At 39.3% G+C, this 13,774-nt stretch overlaps 1 protein-coding gene across 2 annotated transcripts in view; it reads right to left on the bottom strand.

Annotated features, from left to right (window-relative positions):
* Positions 1-13,774, bottom strand: part of STRN (striatin) — a 73,157-nt gene that overhangs the window by 35,161 nt on the left and 24,222 nt on the right. For both annotated transcript variants that reach the window (XM_086631623.1, XM_086631622.1), the window contains exons 4-5: positions 11,426-11,504; positions 9,264-9,428 (exon numbers count right to left, since the gene is read on the bottom strand). In XM_086631623.1, coding sequence (XP_086487749.1) covers positions 9,264-9,428; positions 11,426-11,504 — 244 coding nt within the window. The remainder of the gene's footprint in view (positions 1-9,263; positions 9,429-11,425; positions 11,505-13,774) is intronic.

Here is a 13,774-nt window from a genome sequence, read left to right on the forward strand (position 1 = left end):
CAAGACAAGTACTCTGTGTAAAAATCCAGTTGGCCGTGACAATATTAGCCGTTTTACAAAAAGTATAGTGTTTGGCTCTCAACATTCAATATTCAGGATCTTAACATAAATCCTGTTTCTTACTGAGTGAAAAGTAGAAATCATAACCTATAGGCATATCCTACAGCAAAGGTGAAGTTATGTGAAAACTAAAACAGCACACTGATGATACCTTTCCTGCGCTTAACACAATCCAGAATGTTTCATACTGCAAAATCAAGTTTAACTCAGACTAAAGCCACATTATAGACATGTATTTTCTTTGTAACCAACACATTCAATATTTCTATCATTATCTTCTCTGTTGATAACTACTCTTGGGAGCCTGTGGTGATGTGCAGGGAGACTTTCAAACTGCTCTCATGAACTGCCCATCCACAAAGCCATTAACTGCCTCGGACCTTCTCACTCCCCCAAAGAAAAAAGCAGAGCGTTTTTTGTTTGTTTGTTTTATCCAAGACACAGAAGTTATCTTAGCTAAAACCAGATTTTATTGATAAATTCAGAAGCAGGAAGAAATACCACAGTAAAGTCAAACAAACACAAGTTCAGCTTAGGCTGAAAAATGTTTCTGGGGGCCTGTGCAGGAAAAAGCCTGTTCTGACCCAGCATTCGAAGAGCTATTCTAGCATACTCTTTCTTGAGCCATTTTCCTTGGCTCAGTTTCCTCCTACTATCAAAACATGCTGCTGCAAGGCCATAAGTTTTATTAAATTCTATGGGGAATTACTTTTTTCATGTTTTAACACTATCTTTTCAATATGGCTAGCTGAGTTCTTTCAAACTGGACGCAGTAAATAAATGCATGCAAATTCAAACATATTCCTTTCTATAAGGACTATCTTTAAGAACAGTTTGTTAAATCTTCAATACTGTACAAAATCTTTCATAATGCAGCACAGAAAATATCAAACTGACAATTTATAAAACCACAGAACACTTACAATCATCAAAATTTACACACAAAGAACACAGGGCAGGCTAGAGAGTCTATCACGACTTTTGAAATCTCTTATGAATTCACACCACACAATGCAAGAACGAGTGCAATACATATTACAATGGGTAAGCAACACTTACAAAATGGTTTGGATATAAATTGGAATCATGAAGGAATGCAATTTAAAAAGGAAAGGCCACTTCTCTTGCCAAATCTAGTCAGATAACTACATCAAATAAACAAGCTTTTTAAAGAAGAAAAATTAAAAATAAATTCAAATGTTTGAAGAACTGAAGTAACCTTCTTATTTCTTGATTCATCTCCCCTCTCTGCTTCTCTCTCTCTCTCCTACTGCACAACTTCTTTCTCCCCATTCCTTCTGTACCATGAGTCTTATGTGACACTTCCAAGAAGCATCCCTCGAACCCTTAAGCCACAGACCTATGCCAATGAAATGAAGAGAGAGTGGTCCATTGGGGTTCTGTGTGAAGAAAACAGTACCAATTCATCTATTTTTTATTTCTGCTTCAATGCATCTGTTGAAAGTGTCCCAGTCTGGCCTAAATCAGGCATCTTTGAAATGCCTATTAGGTGACTGTAAGATGAAGGCAGGGATAAACAGGAAAAAGGTGGGAAAAACCCCACCAACAAAACAGTAAAGAGAACAAGGCAAATAGATTTTGTTGTTTGTTTGTTTGTTTTTCTTTTTGTAATTGAATACTTCAGTCTCGCATACTATTTTGGAAATCTTTTTCATGGCAGATGTTACCTCAAGTTGTTAAATTCAGAGATTTTCCCAAATAAACCATTTTATAAGTGAGTCAACACACAACATTCATCAGCCAGTATGCAGCAGCTTCATTACATGGGTCAGTGTTAATAGGATTTAGAGATGCAAAAGAGTTATTCAAGGCCTTCTGGTATATGAAGACATTCATTCACTGAAGTATCAGTTGGAATGATTTGTTGTACACCAGAAAGATAAAGTCTTCAAAATGTTTAATTTTAATCTTTGAAAAAGTTTTTGGATTTGTTCTCCAATGGTGAGATCTGATGCCTTTTTGCTCATTTAAAGTATAGGCAGTGGAAGCCATATATGGTTCAATAGAAAAAAAAGGGCAGTAGATCATCTTCAGAGGGAGACTCACATAACATTCAATATCACGTTTTTAAGAAAGGCTTTCTACTTAAATATAGTTCTAGTGATCAAACCCTTAACAAGAACTCAGATAATTTATCTGTATTGTTTTCATGTATACACACATCCATATATGTGTTTATATACATACATATTCTTGGTATATCCTTGTTCCTTTCCAGTTCTATTCCTTTATTACATTTGCTTCCACTCATATCAAACAGGAGTCAAATACACACCTTCAAGAAGGTAAACAAATTTGACTGTTTAGGTTTCAGTCAATAAGATAGAGCTATTAAAAAATGAGGTAATAAGTCAACTGAAGATACTTAAATACTCTCATGTTTTCAAGGCTACAAGTGACATTTGCAGGCAGCTTTCATTTCTGTTTCAGTTTGTTGGGGGAAAGCACCCATTACTCTCACTGCAGGTGTTAAGAATTTCAACCATTATTATAAAGTTATTATTTTAGTATCTATTTTTGAGTCCAGTCATGCCAAGTGGTACTTATCTTTTGTAATGCAAGTGAGCTGATCTGCAGAAACTGAAAACAGATTTCCTTTTAAATTCCATTTAAAAAGTGGAAACAGGACTATATCTATCTCAGGTTATCATATTAACATTTCGCTTATGGAATCAAAATCTTCCAGGGTGCATTCAAAATCCACATGATGTCTTGAGCGTTAAAGTTCTCAAGAGGATCTGTACATTAGCAAATAAATAGGCAATGTAAGAATTCAAGTTTGGTCACGGATGTAGCACCTAGTAATACAAAGACTGAGGCTACTTCACCTAGTAGTAAGAGAAGAAACTGCTTTGGCTCTAATAGACTTTCAGAAAACAGTAGTTTGTTCATTACTGTACGAGAAAAAGAAAAAAACAAAGAGGTGGGAGGAGTTCTCTGATGTAATTAAACTCTTTAAGTTATTATACAAAAGTAAGCTGAGGGGTATGAGGAATCAGATGATAATTTTCTAACATAACTGGAGCCTGGTAGAATTCAAGTTACATATTGACTGCTGCAAATAAATATTCTTGTCTTAAGTATTTGCATCACAGTAACTACTAACACTTCTACATACCAAAGTAAACAGCATCAACTTCACAATAACCACCCCAAACATTCTCATCAGCCTTTCCAACAGAAAGGCTCAACTTACTGTCAGTATCACAGCACTGAGCATCCAAACTCTGGCTGCTGAAGTAGGTATAATTGGTGTAACAGACAACTTGTTAAAATTTGTAAAGACGTAGTAAGTTGAGCAGAGGAGAAACATCCTCTGTACCCACCACTAAGTACACACCTCACACATCCTCGGGGTCAAAGGAAAAATGCCAGGGCTTACCCTTACAACAATCAAAGGCATTTCCAAAAAAGAAAAAAAAAAAAAAAGAGTGTGTGTGTGTGCTGTTGTCAGAATTACAGTCGGGGTAGATCAGAGGTATCGCTGAAGGGGGCCAAGTAGCAGCAACAATTGCTTTACGCAGATTAACGGGCTTACACAAAAACCACACTACAATCATTCTGTGCTGAGAAGCATGTCAGCTCTTCTGTTCTTTTACTGAGATTTCTCTCAGCGCCAATTTGGTTTTTTCTCCACCACTTTCATTTCACTGAGAAAGTATTGGTTGATTACTAACGAACAACAGTCAAAAACATAAAGGAAGTTTTGCTTCCCGTTTCTGTTACCCCCTCTCTCCTCCCAAAGAGGTAACCATATGGCAGTATAAAAGCATCAAATACCATTTTTTACTTTCTTTGAGATGTATCACAAGTGTTCAGCTGTGCAGAAGGCAGTTTAGCCAATCTGTTCTTCGTGCAATTTACATTGCTATATGGAGAAATCTTTAAGGAAATTTAAAGCTAATGTGCCATCCTTTTGCCTGGTCCTGAGACATGTCATTGTATCAACTTTTTTTTTTCTGTTTTTCACTAGGCCATTTTCCCCTCTATTGTATGTTATCTTCATCACATTCACCCACATTCTTTCCAAACTCCTATTGATTTGTCTTCATTGTTTCTCACCCACAAGCTTTCTCTTTCTTCAATCCCAGTACTCCACTTCTCATATTTTTCCTTCCATGTAAACATTTTTCTAAAAATCAGACTTAAAATCTGCAGTCTCATGTGCACAATATTATACAGTTCTTGCAGGATCAAACAAATTGAATGTTCTGTGAGTTGAGTTTTCTCACTTTAACAGAGGCATTCCTTGTTAGACTAGATTCATTTCCACACATTAAATTTTGTCCAGCACTCCGCTCTTCAAATGTAACTAAACCATCTTAAGGTTGACCGCTAGCGTCGGACATGCTAGCAGATATCTGACATCAATGTTCATTACATGTTTTAAACCACAAAATTTGCCAAACTGCATTGGCCTGAGCAGTTCATAGGCTTCTGTGGTGATAACAAAGCTTTCTTCTTCAACGAGTTTCACTGCATCCATACAGCCACAGAACATCTTCCACCCACACACTACTTTGCAACGGTCCCAATGTCTGACAGTCCTGGCAAACACACACATATGTCCTTAACCTTCCTCTTCGTTGTACCTTAACAAAGAGAAAGTTGAGCAAAAGTACCAGGAGGCCTGCATGGATGAACAAAGAGCTCCTGGACTAATTCAAACACAAAGAGGAAACCTACAAAAGGTGGAAGCAAGGACAGGTAGCCTGGGAGGAATACAGAGAAATCATCCAAGCAATCAGGGGTCAGGTTAGGAAAGCTAAAGCCCTGACAGAATTAAATCAGGACAGGGACATCAAGGGTAACAAAAAAAGCTTCTATAGGTGCGTCAGTGATCAAAGGAGGACTAGGAAAAACATGAGCCCTTTCCAGAAGGAAATGGGAGACCTGGTTACCTGGGATATGGAGAAAGCAATTACTTTTTTGCCTCAGTGGTCACTGGCAAGTGCTCTAGTTATATCACCCAAGTCACAGAAGGCAAAGGGCAGAAATTGGGAGAATGAAGAACTGTCTACTATAGAATATCAAGTTTGAGACCATTTAAGGAACCTGAAGGTGCACAAGTCCATGGGGCTTGATGAGATGCATCTGTGGGTCCTGAGACAACTGGCAGATTTAGTTGCTAAGCCACGATCCATCATATTTGAGAAGTTGTGGCAGTCTGGTGAAGTTCCCACTGACTGGAAAAGGGAAAACATAGCCCCCACTTCCAAAAAGGGAAAAAAGAAGACCCAGGGAACTACAGGCTAGTCAGTCTCATGTCCGTAGCCAGCAGGATCATGCAGCAGATCCCCTGGAAACTATATTAAGGTACAGGGCAAAAAAGGAGGTAATTGGTGACAGCCAACATGGCTTCACTAAGGGCAAATCCCACCTGGCAAATTTGGTGGCCTTTTACGATGGGGTTACAGTGTTTGTGGATAAGGGAAGAGCAACCGACATCATCTACCTGGACTCATGCAAAGCATTTGACACTGTCCCACACAACATCCTTGTATCTAAATTGGAGAGACATGGATTTGATGGATACACTACACAGTGGATAAGGGATTGACTGGATGGTTATGCTCAAAGAGTTGCGGTCAATGGCTCAATGTCCAACTGAAGGCCAGTGACGAGTGGTGTTCCTCAGGGGTCAATATTGGGGCCAGTGCTGTTTAACATCTTTGTTGGCAACATGGACAGTGGGATTGAGTGCACCCTCAGCAACCTTGCTGTGTGGTGTGGTGTACACACTGGAGGGAAGGGATGCCATCCAGAGGGACCTTGACAGGCTGGAGAGGTGGGCCCATGCAAACTTCATGAAGTTTAACAAGGCCAAGAACAAGGTCCTGCATGTGGCAATCCCAAGCACAAGTACAAGCTGGGTGGAGAATGAATTGAGAGCAGCCCTGTGGAAAAGGACTTGAGACTGCTGGTTGATAAGAAGCTCAACATGAGCCGGGAATGTGCACTGGCAGTCCAGAAAGCCAACTATATCCTGAGCTGCATTCAAAGCAGCATGGTCAGCAGGTCAAGGGAGGTGATTCTGCCCCTCTACTCTGCTCTCGTGAGATCCCACCTGGAGTACTGCATTCAGCTCTGGAGTCCCCAACACAAGAAGGACATGGAGCTGTTTCAGCGAGTCCAGAGGAGGGCCATGAGGATGATCCAAGGGCTGTAGCACCTCTGCTATGAAGACAGGCTGAGAGAGTTGAGGTTGTTCAGCCTGGAGAAGAGATGGCTCTGGGGTGATCTTATAGCAGTCTTCCAGTACCTTAAAGGGGGCCTACAGGAAAGCTGGAGAGGGACTTTTTGCAAGGGCATGTAGTGACAGGACAAGGGCTAATGGATTTAAACTGAAAGAAGGCAGATTTAGATTAGATATAAGGAAGAAATTTTTCACTCAGAGGGTGGTGAGGCACTGGAACAGGTTGCCCAGAGAAGCTGTGGATGCCCCATCCCTGGAAACGTTCAAGGCCAGGTTGGATGAGACCTTGAACAACCTGATCTAGGGGAAGGTGTTCCTGCCTATGGCAGGGGGTTGGAACTAGATTATCTTTGAGGTCCCTTCCAACCCAAACCATTCTATGATTCCATGAAAATTCCAGGGGTTGCACTAAGGTTTTGGGTTGTTTCTTGTTGTTCTGATCTCTCACCATTACTTTCCTCCTCTACCACTACCAAAATGCAGGCACTTGATCATCACACTCCTTCCAACAATACAAGCTTGCTGTGGCCTCAATCCTCTTCTCACTTCACATGCATGCTGGGAATAACAAGGGGCTACTAAAAGAACTGCCATACTGTTTGCCTTCCTGGTAAGTGGCCTAGCACTGGTGAGGTTGCTTCAAAAAGTTCCCCTGCTTCGACTGTGAGCCAGAATTTAGTTGAGACACCTATATTTTTCCCAGTTCTGCCAACCAGGTAGAAAAACTGCTGAATTAAGTTTTCCAGTAAGAATTGCAGTAAGAATTCCAATTGGGATCAGAAGCAAGATTCACATGCCTTAAATCTTAGTCACCTATTCAAAGCTAATACTCTTCAAAAAGAAGTTGTTCTATACTCATTCAAGTAATGTTGACAATAGATGAGGCAGGGAACAGGTAAGTATGAGCTAATTGAGAATAACATCTCATCTCGTTTCTGGTTTCCCATCTGCCATAAGCTGCATTTTGAAATCTCAGAGGCAAGCAATGATGCAGTTAGGAGGAGAAGAGTGCCACATGCCACAGAAAGTGAGGTGTAACATTTTACAGTATCTAGTAGCACAAGATGAGACAGCTGTTAAGTAACAGGCAGCCTCTGCCAGGAAGAAGGCCACAGAAAGTCTCCTGCAAGGAAAAGTTAAAGAGATGGTCTGAAAGCATACTTCAAACACCCAGAAGAATCACAGCATTGCAAGCTAGTGCTGTACTCAGATCGACCAAGGAATTTTAGTAAAATTCCAACTTTTTCCTCTCAGTGAGGGAGATCTCGGCTGACATCCACAAACTCAAAATCACCCATGAAGACTGACATGACTATGTCAAACAAGATCTCTGGGAAATCCTTCCACTGTAAAACCCTGCAATCACTTCTTGCAAATCATGTATCAAAACGCTCTCCTAAGCTTTGCAGTACAGACTGCCATCTTACGCACCACAAGTGAGACGAAAACAGTGTCTCAAAGCATGCAGCCTGACCAGCTCACACAGTCATAATGGAACGGAACTCATTGTTCTCCATCAGTGAACACCCTCAGCTATGGGGTAGACTACGAAGTGTTAAACCTAGCATCAGATCTACCCATTAAGCAAGCAGACAGGGAAGAAGTGCAAATGTATCCAAAACTGCTGTATCAAAACCGCTGACCAATCATTTCATTCATCAAATAACTACCTTATACATACATCCATCTGTTTTAAAACCAAAGTAAACACATTTAAATAAATTTTAAAGTGTAAGAAGAGGAGCTTTATTTACCCACTTTCCCTGAGAAGTGACCCCTTCACCACGAATTGAACTAAAATTGTTATTGTAATCTAGAAAGCATTCCTTGTTCTTCAAAAACAAAGCTGCTGTACATGAACAACATGGCTTGTTGACTATGTAGCAGCACAATATATTTTAGTTGCTCACGGGTTTTCTCATATGTTTAAATTTTCCACCTCACAGCATTAAATTTAACTACATAACAATGAACTTCTGCCCTTATGTAACTTGTTGGCCTGAAGTTGCTGCAGCTATCTGCTGAGTATAATGGAATTCTGCAAATGCTTTTTAAAAGACAGGATGTGTCATATAATAGTATTAGACCTTAAGAAAAAAAGGTCTTGAATTTTGCCACGTAAGTATAGAAAACGAAAAAAGATGTAGAATCTTTGCAGAAAGCTGTGCTCACCAATGCAGCACAAACTATTGGGAACGGTTACCTCATGTATTGTTCAGACAAACAATTCTGCAACATTTTCATTATTTCTCCAGTTTTACAACTACAGTATCTTAAACAAGAACAAACAGATTGTTCTACTGAAGCTTCTACAGTTAAGTTTCAGATTTAACTTATTTTTTAAAAAAAAAACCTCTGCATGAAAAAGAAGAAAATGAAAAAGCCTCTTATGTTTCTCAACATTACTTAAAAGCAAAAGTAAGCTTTTACTCTCCTTGACTTACTTTTCATAGTATTAGAAATATTGAAAGACAGAAACGAATACCTTATGTTTCAGTCACATTCATGTATGCATATCCATTAGTGGAAACCCAAAAACTTACAGGAATCAGAATACAACATGTGAACTTGTTTTTCAGATCCAGTCAAAAAAATCCTGTATCTCCTATAGATTATCATGCCATAGTGAGCACAGACCAGAAGAGCAAAGCCTGTAATCGATACAGTAATGTTTCCAGCAATACAAATAAAATGTTCACTTGTAACAACGCTGACCTCTAACCACTTCTCAATCCTATCTCAAAGAGGCTTCATTTGACTTTGTGCTTCCATCCAACTGAAAAAAAATAAAAACCCACACCAAAAAACTTAACGGTGCTTTGAGCTGTGAAGCTTAAGAGTTCCTTCCACACTTATTGCATAATAAAATGAAATTAGTTAAAAGTGCTCTAATCTCCAAACAGAGGGAAAAATCCTGAAAACTTCTCAGTAAAATACCATTAAGTGCATTTATGCAGAAAAATAACATTGTCATCCTGATGCTTACCCAATCATCGCGTTTTCTTTAATCTGGCCTTCTGTGCCATTTACCATTGGCTCTTGATTTCTGTTTTCCTTCTCTGAAGCATCACTTGAGAGGCCCAATAAAGCTCGTACTCGTTTCGACTTCACATCCAATATCGTGTCGGTGTAGCCTACTTCTTGTAGATACCTGTAGGAACAGAACTCATGCTAATCTTCGATGCACATCTCACTCACTCGAAGCAGTAAATGAAAACTTCTCCCTAAACTCATCTTCAACCCCTTAGCTTAGCAAAGTATGGTGCTGTGCTACTGAAACATGCTTATAAATCATCCTGTACCAGCTGCAGAGGGATCGCCTCTTGCAGTACCAGCCTCTACAGTCACTGAGGGGGAAGGAAAAAAAAAAAAAAAAAAGAAAAAAATCAAAGAGCCTAGCAGTCAGAGGTTATACAATACGTTATTCATTCTTTCACTAAAAAGGATGGAAAAGCACTTTCAATTATAAAAGTCACAGTTGCATGTACATACAACATGGTCATTTTGTTCTTCAACACATGGAAACTATACATGAAGCCTTACAAGAAGTGTCAGATACATTCCTTATGTATGCATTAGTAGAAGTCTAGAAAACAGAGAGAATAAAAACAAATTCTGTAGCTATAAATATTAGTAAGAGTTGTTATTTATAACACACTAGGTTTGATAATATCTTTGCCTTGCCTTTTTCTTATTCTGCAATGGATCTGAAAAAATATGAATTTGCCTTGCACATAAGGGCAGGGCAGCCAGAATCCTGGACTAGCTTGTATGAAAACCTCAAGGTCTAAAGTTGTCTCTTTCATCAATATACCATATTGCCTTTGGAGGCAGGGAGCAGAGGGGAAATAATTTAAAAAAAAATAAAAATTGGTCTCTCTCCTTTCCTCTAGAATATGGAGTTAATAGCACTGTCTTCTCAGGAGCACCGGACTGATGGTCAATATTCTAGAGCACTCTAAAGAGGGGAAACGCTATTTTACAGTAACAGCTGTTACAAATCAAGGACATGCACTTTTCCTGCAAGAATATTCTTCTCTAATTATTTAACAATATCCTCTACATAACCACATTAGGAGAGAAATACTGACTGTTGACTATAAAAAAATCAAACACGTCACCGATGCAAAACAGAGTCCATCAGTAATACACACCGCATTCAGCACTGTGTCACTTATTTATGAATTATGCTGAGAAGGAATGACTTGTCTTCAAAATCACTGATCCAAGTCAAGACCTCTTTATTTATATTTATTCAACATACATGCAAAGATTTGAGCTCTTGAAAGAGTAAAGCATGTACAAGCCATCCTACAGACAAATTCAATTTTTGTATAAGGTCCTTTAACATAAGCTCCAGACTGTCCTTACTGTCTCACTCCCCCCTCATTTAATCCTATGTAATACACCAAAAAAAATTAGAAACTAAGTTTTGCTAGCTGATCAGAAGACTGTAGAATCTAATTATCAGCATAGGGGATGAGGCAATTGCATGAAAAAACAGATAGAAACACTCTCATGAGAGGTCTTTAAAAGACCTCTTCAATTTAAACCAAGGGCTGTAATCAACAACAACAAAAAAAGCACACAAAAATGTGACCAAATACCTTGGAAATTAACTCATTCCGACCACAATTCAAAAACTGATTTAGATTAACAGACATTTGCTTCATTGAGATGAAGTGAGAATTAGAAAACTTCTAGTCTAGCCTTCCGCATATTGGTCTTTTTTGCACCTAGAACAGGCCAAAATAGAAGTTATCCCTCTCCACCACCAGTTATTTTTATTTTATACAGCTCTTAACAGAATTACTTCTGTGTGTTGGTTTTTAATTGCAAAAAGAACTGTAAAGTATCATGGCCCACTGTTTTCCCAAGCAGATTGTTTTATTATACTCAGTGAAAGAAAAGCAAATGAGATTAGGTGTTTGTGATTTGACACTTCTCATCTGAAGTTCTGAAACATTAAAATTTTTCAAAAATTTTGGAAAAGTAGGGTAGAATCTGAATTAAATTCATCACACACACTAACTTTTCTTAAAGAAAATCCAACAGGAAAAAAAAAAATCAAATACCACCATCATCACATTTCATTACCAGATTCTTTTCCTTGCATTCGTTATTTGAGTCCTTTTTTTCAACACTTACTGTCTTAGCAGCTGTCGCCCTTGTTTCCATATCAGCTGACTGTTCTGCTGTGGCTGAATCTCTGTCTCATTCCCTTCATCTGGAAAAGATTATTTAATTACAAACTTTTTTTTTCCTTGTCCTCCTTTTTAAAAAGATGTCCATCCACTTGAAAAGACAAATGTGATTTGTCTTAAAATTAGGAATGGTTTTAATAACAAAATAGAAGATTCAAAGTGCTAATAATCAATCAAGAGAGAAAAAAATGTACATAGCACATAACTGTAGTACTATGTACACATAAAGATTGTCAAGTACATCCTACTGTATCGGAGGAAGTTCCACAAGTCATCGGTGCCTTCCCTTCTGTCTCAAATCCAAAAGCCCCATCTTACTCCTTTTTCTTTAAGGGAACATAGTCACACAATCTGCAGTTTCATTTTTGCATTAACCTTCTGATATAATTGCTGCTTATAATTTAAGTATGAATGCAAATATCTTAACTGCTAACAATATCAAATGCAAATGGAGCACGATATCTATTTACAACTTTCAGTCCAACCAATTTCCTTAATATTTGACTGTGCAACATAAAACCAACAGACCTACTCACATCAGCTTTAAATTCATCCTTATTTGTATTAGTTTTGTGGAAGGAAAAAAACCCCAAAACAATAAGGGTTGTTTGTTTATTTTTTAACCTGAAAAGCTGTTGAAAAATTGTCCCCTCATTTTCCACAACTGGCAACCAACAGTTACACATTTATTCCATATATAGCTTCATAATATATGACGGAGGAGTTTTTTTTTCCCCTCCTCCAGGACATGCAGAAACATATGCCTGCCAAGATAAAAGATCTTGGTTGATTATCTACAAAAGCCTCTACAAAACTTGAAACCCTTGTGGTCCAAAGACTAAAGGATGAACAATCTTCTTACGTAAACAGAAATGAAGAACCAGAAAAACCTGTGGTATAATCCTATGAGTAACTTCATATGTGACATGGGAAAGCTACTGTCCTTACCGGGAAGTCATTTACCTTTAAACAACTGAATTAACACCACACAGAAGAAAGCCACCACCCACCCAAAGAAGCTATCAAAGACTAATCAGAGTTCACATGCAAGGAGAGCCATGTGAATTTTATCCATCTCAGATTCACAAATCTTTTCAATAGCGACCATGGGAAATAACCAATTGTACAATGATTTTCTGATGACAACTGAACACAACTGAACGCAGTACACAACTACCAAAGCTCACTCTATAAGAATTAAAACACAACTAAGATAAATCTGCCTGAAAATTCCTTTTGAAATCAAAAACACTTCTTCCAAAGGCACTGTTAAGTACATATACAGGCAAGAATTCTCTTTTGTCAGAATGAATTTGGTTTTTTGAATTCTCAGTCTCCTGAGAACTGATGACCGCTAGCTCTAAGAGCAGTTTATAGATGAGAATGAAGGGACCTGCATTATGAGCAAATAACAGTAGAAGATATCACAAGCAGGTAGGGGGGGAGGCATCTCTTTCTCACAGAATCATAAAATGGTTAGAGTTGGAAGGGACCTCAAAGATCATCTAGTTCCAACCTCCCTGCCATGGGCAGGGAAACCCTCCACTACACCAGGTTGCCCAAAGCCTCATCCAACCTGACCTTGAACACCTCCAGGGATGGGGCATCCACAACTTCTCTGAGCAACCTGTTCCACTGCCTCACCACCCTCAGAGGGAAGACTTTCTTCCTTATATCTAATCTAAATCAGCCTTCTTTCAGTTTAAAGCCATTAGCCCTTGTCCTGTTACTACATGCCCTTGTAAAAAGTCCCTCTCCAGCTTTCCTGTAGGCCCCCTTTAAGTACTGGAAAGCTGCAATAAGATCACCCCGGAGCCTTCTCTTCTCCAGGCTGAACAGCCTCAACTCTCTCAGCCTGTCTTCATAGCAGAGATGCTCCAGCCCTCGGATCATCTTCATGGCCCTCCTCTGGACTGACTCCAGCAGCAACATGTCCTTCTTGTGTTGGGGACTCCAGAGCTGAACACAGTACTCCAGGTGGGGTCTCACAAGAGCAGAGCAGAGGGACAGAATCACCACCCTTGACCTGTTGGCCACGCTTCTTTTGATGCAGCCCAGGATATGGTTGGCTTTCTGGGCTGCCAGTGCACATTCCCAGCTCATGTTGAGCTTCTCATCCACCAGCGCTCCCAAGTCCTTTTCCTCAGGGCTGCTCTAAATCCATTCTCCGCCCAGCCTGTACTTGTGCTTGGGATTGCCCCGACCCATGTGCAGGACCTTGCTCTTGGCCTTGTTGAACTTCATGAGGTTCTCACAGGCCCACCTCTCCAGCCTGTCAAGTTCCCTCCGGATG

This window comes from Tauraco erythrolophus, chromosome 2 (genome assembly GCF_009769465.1).
Source record: "Tauraco erythrolophus isolate bTauEry1 chromosome 2, bTauEry1.pri, whole genome shotgun sequence".
Taxonomy (NCBI): domain Eukaryota; kingdom Metazoa; phylum Chordata; class Aves; order Musophagiformes; family Musophagidae; genus Tauraco; species Tauraco erythrolophus.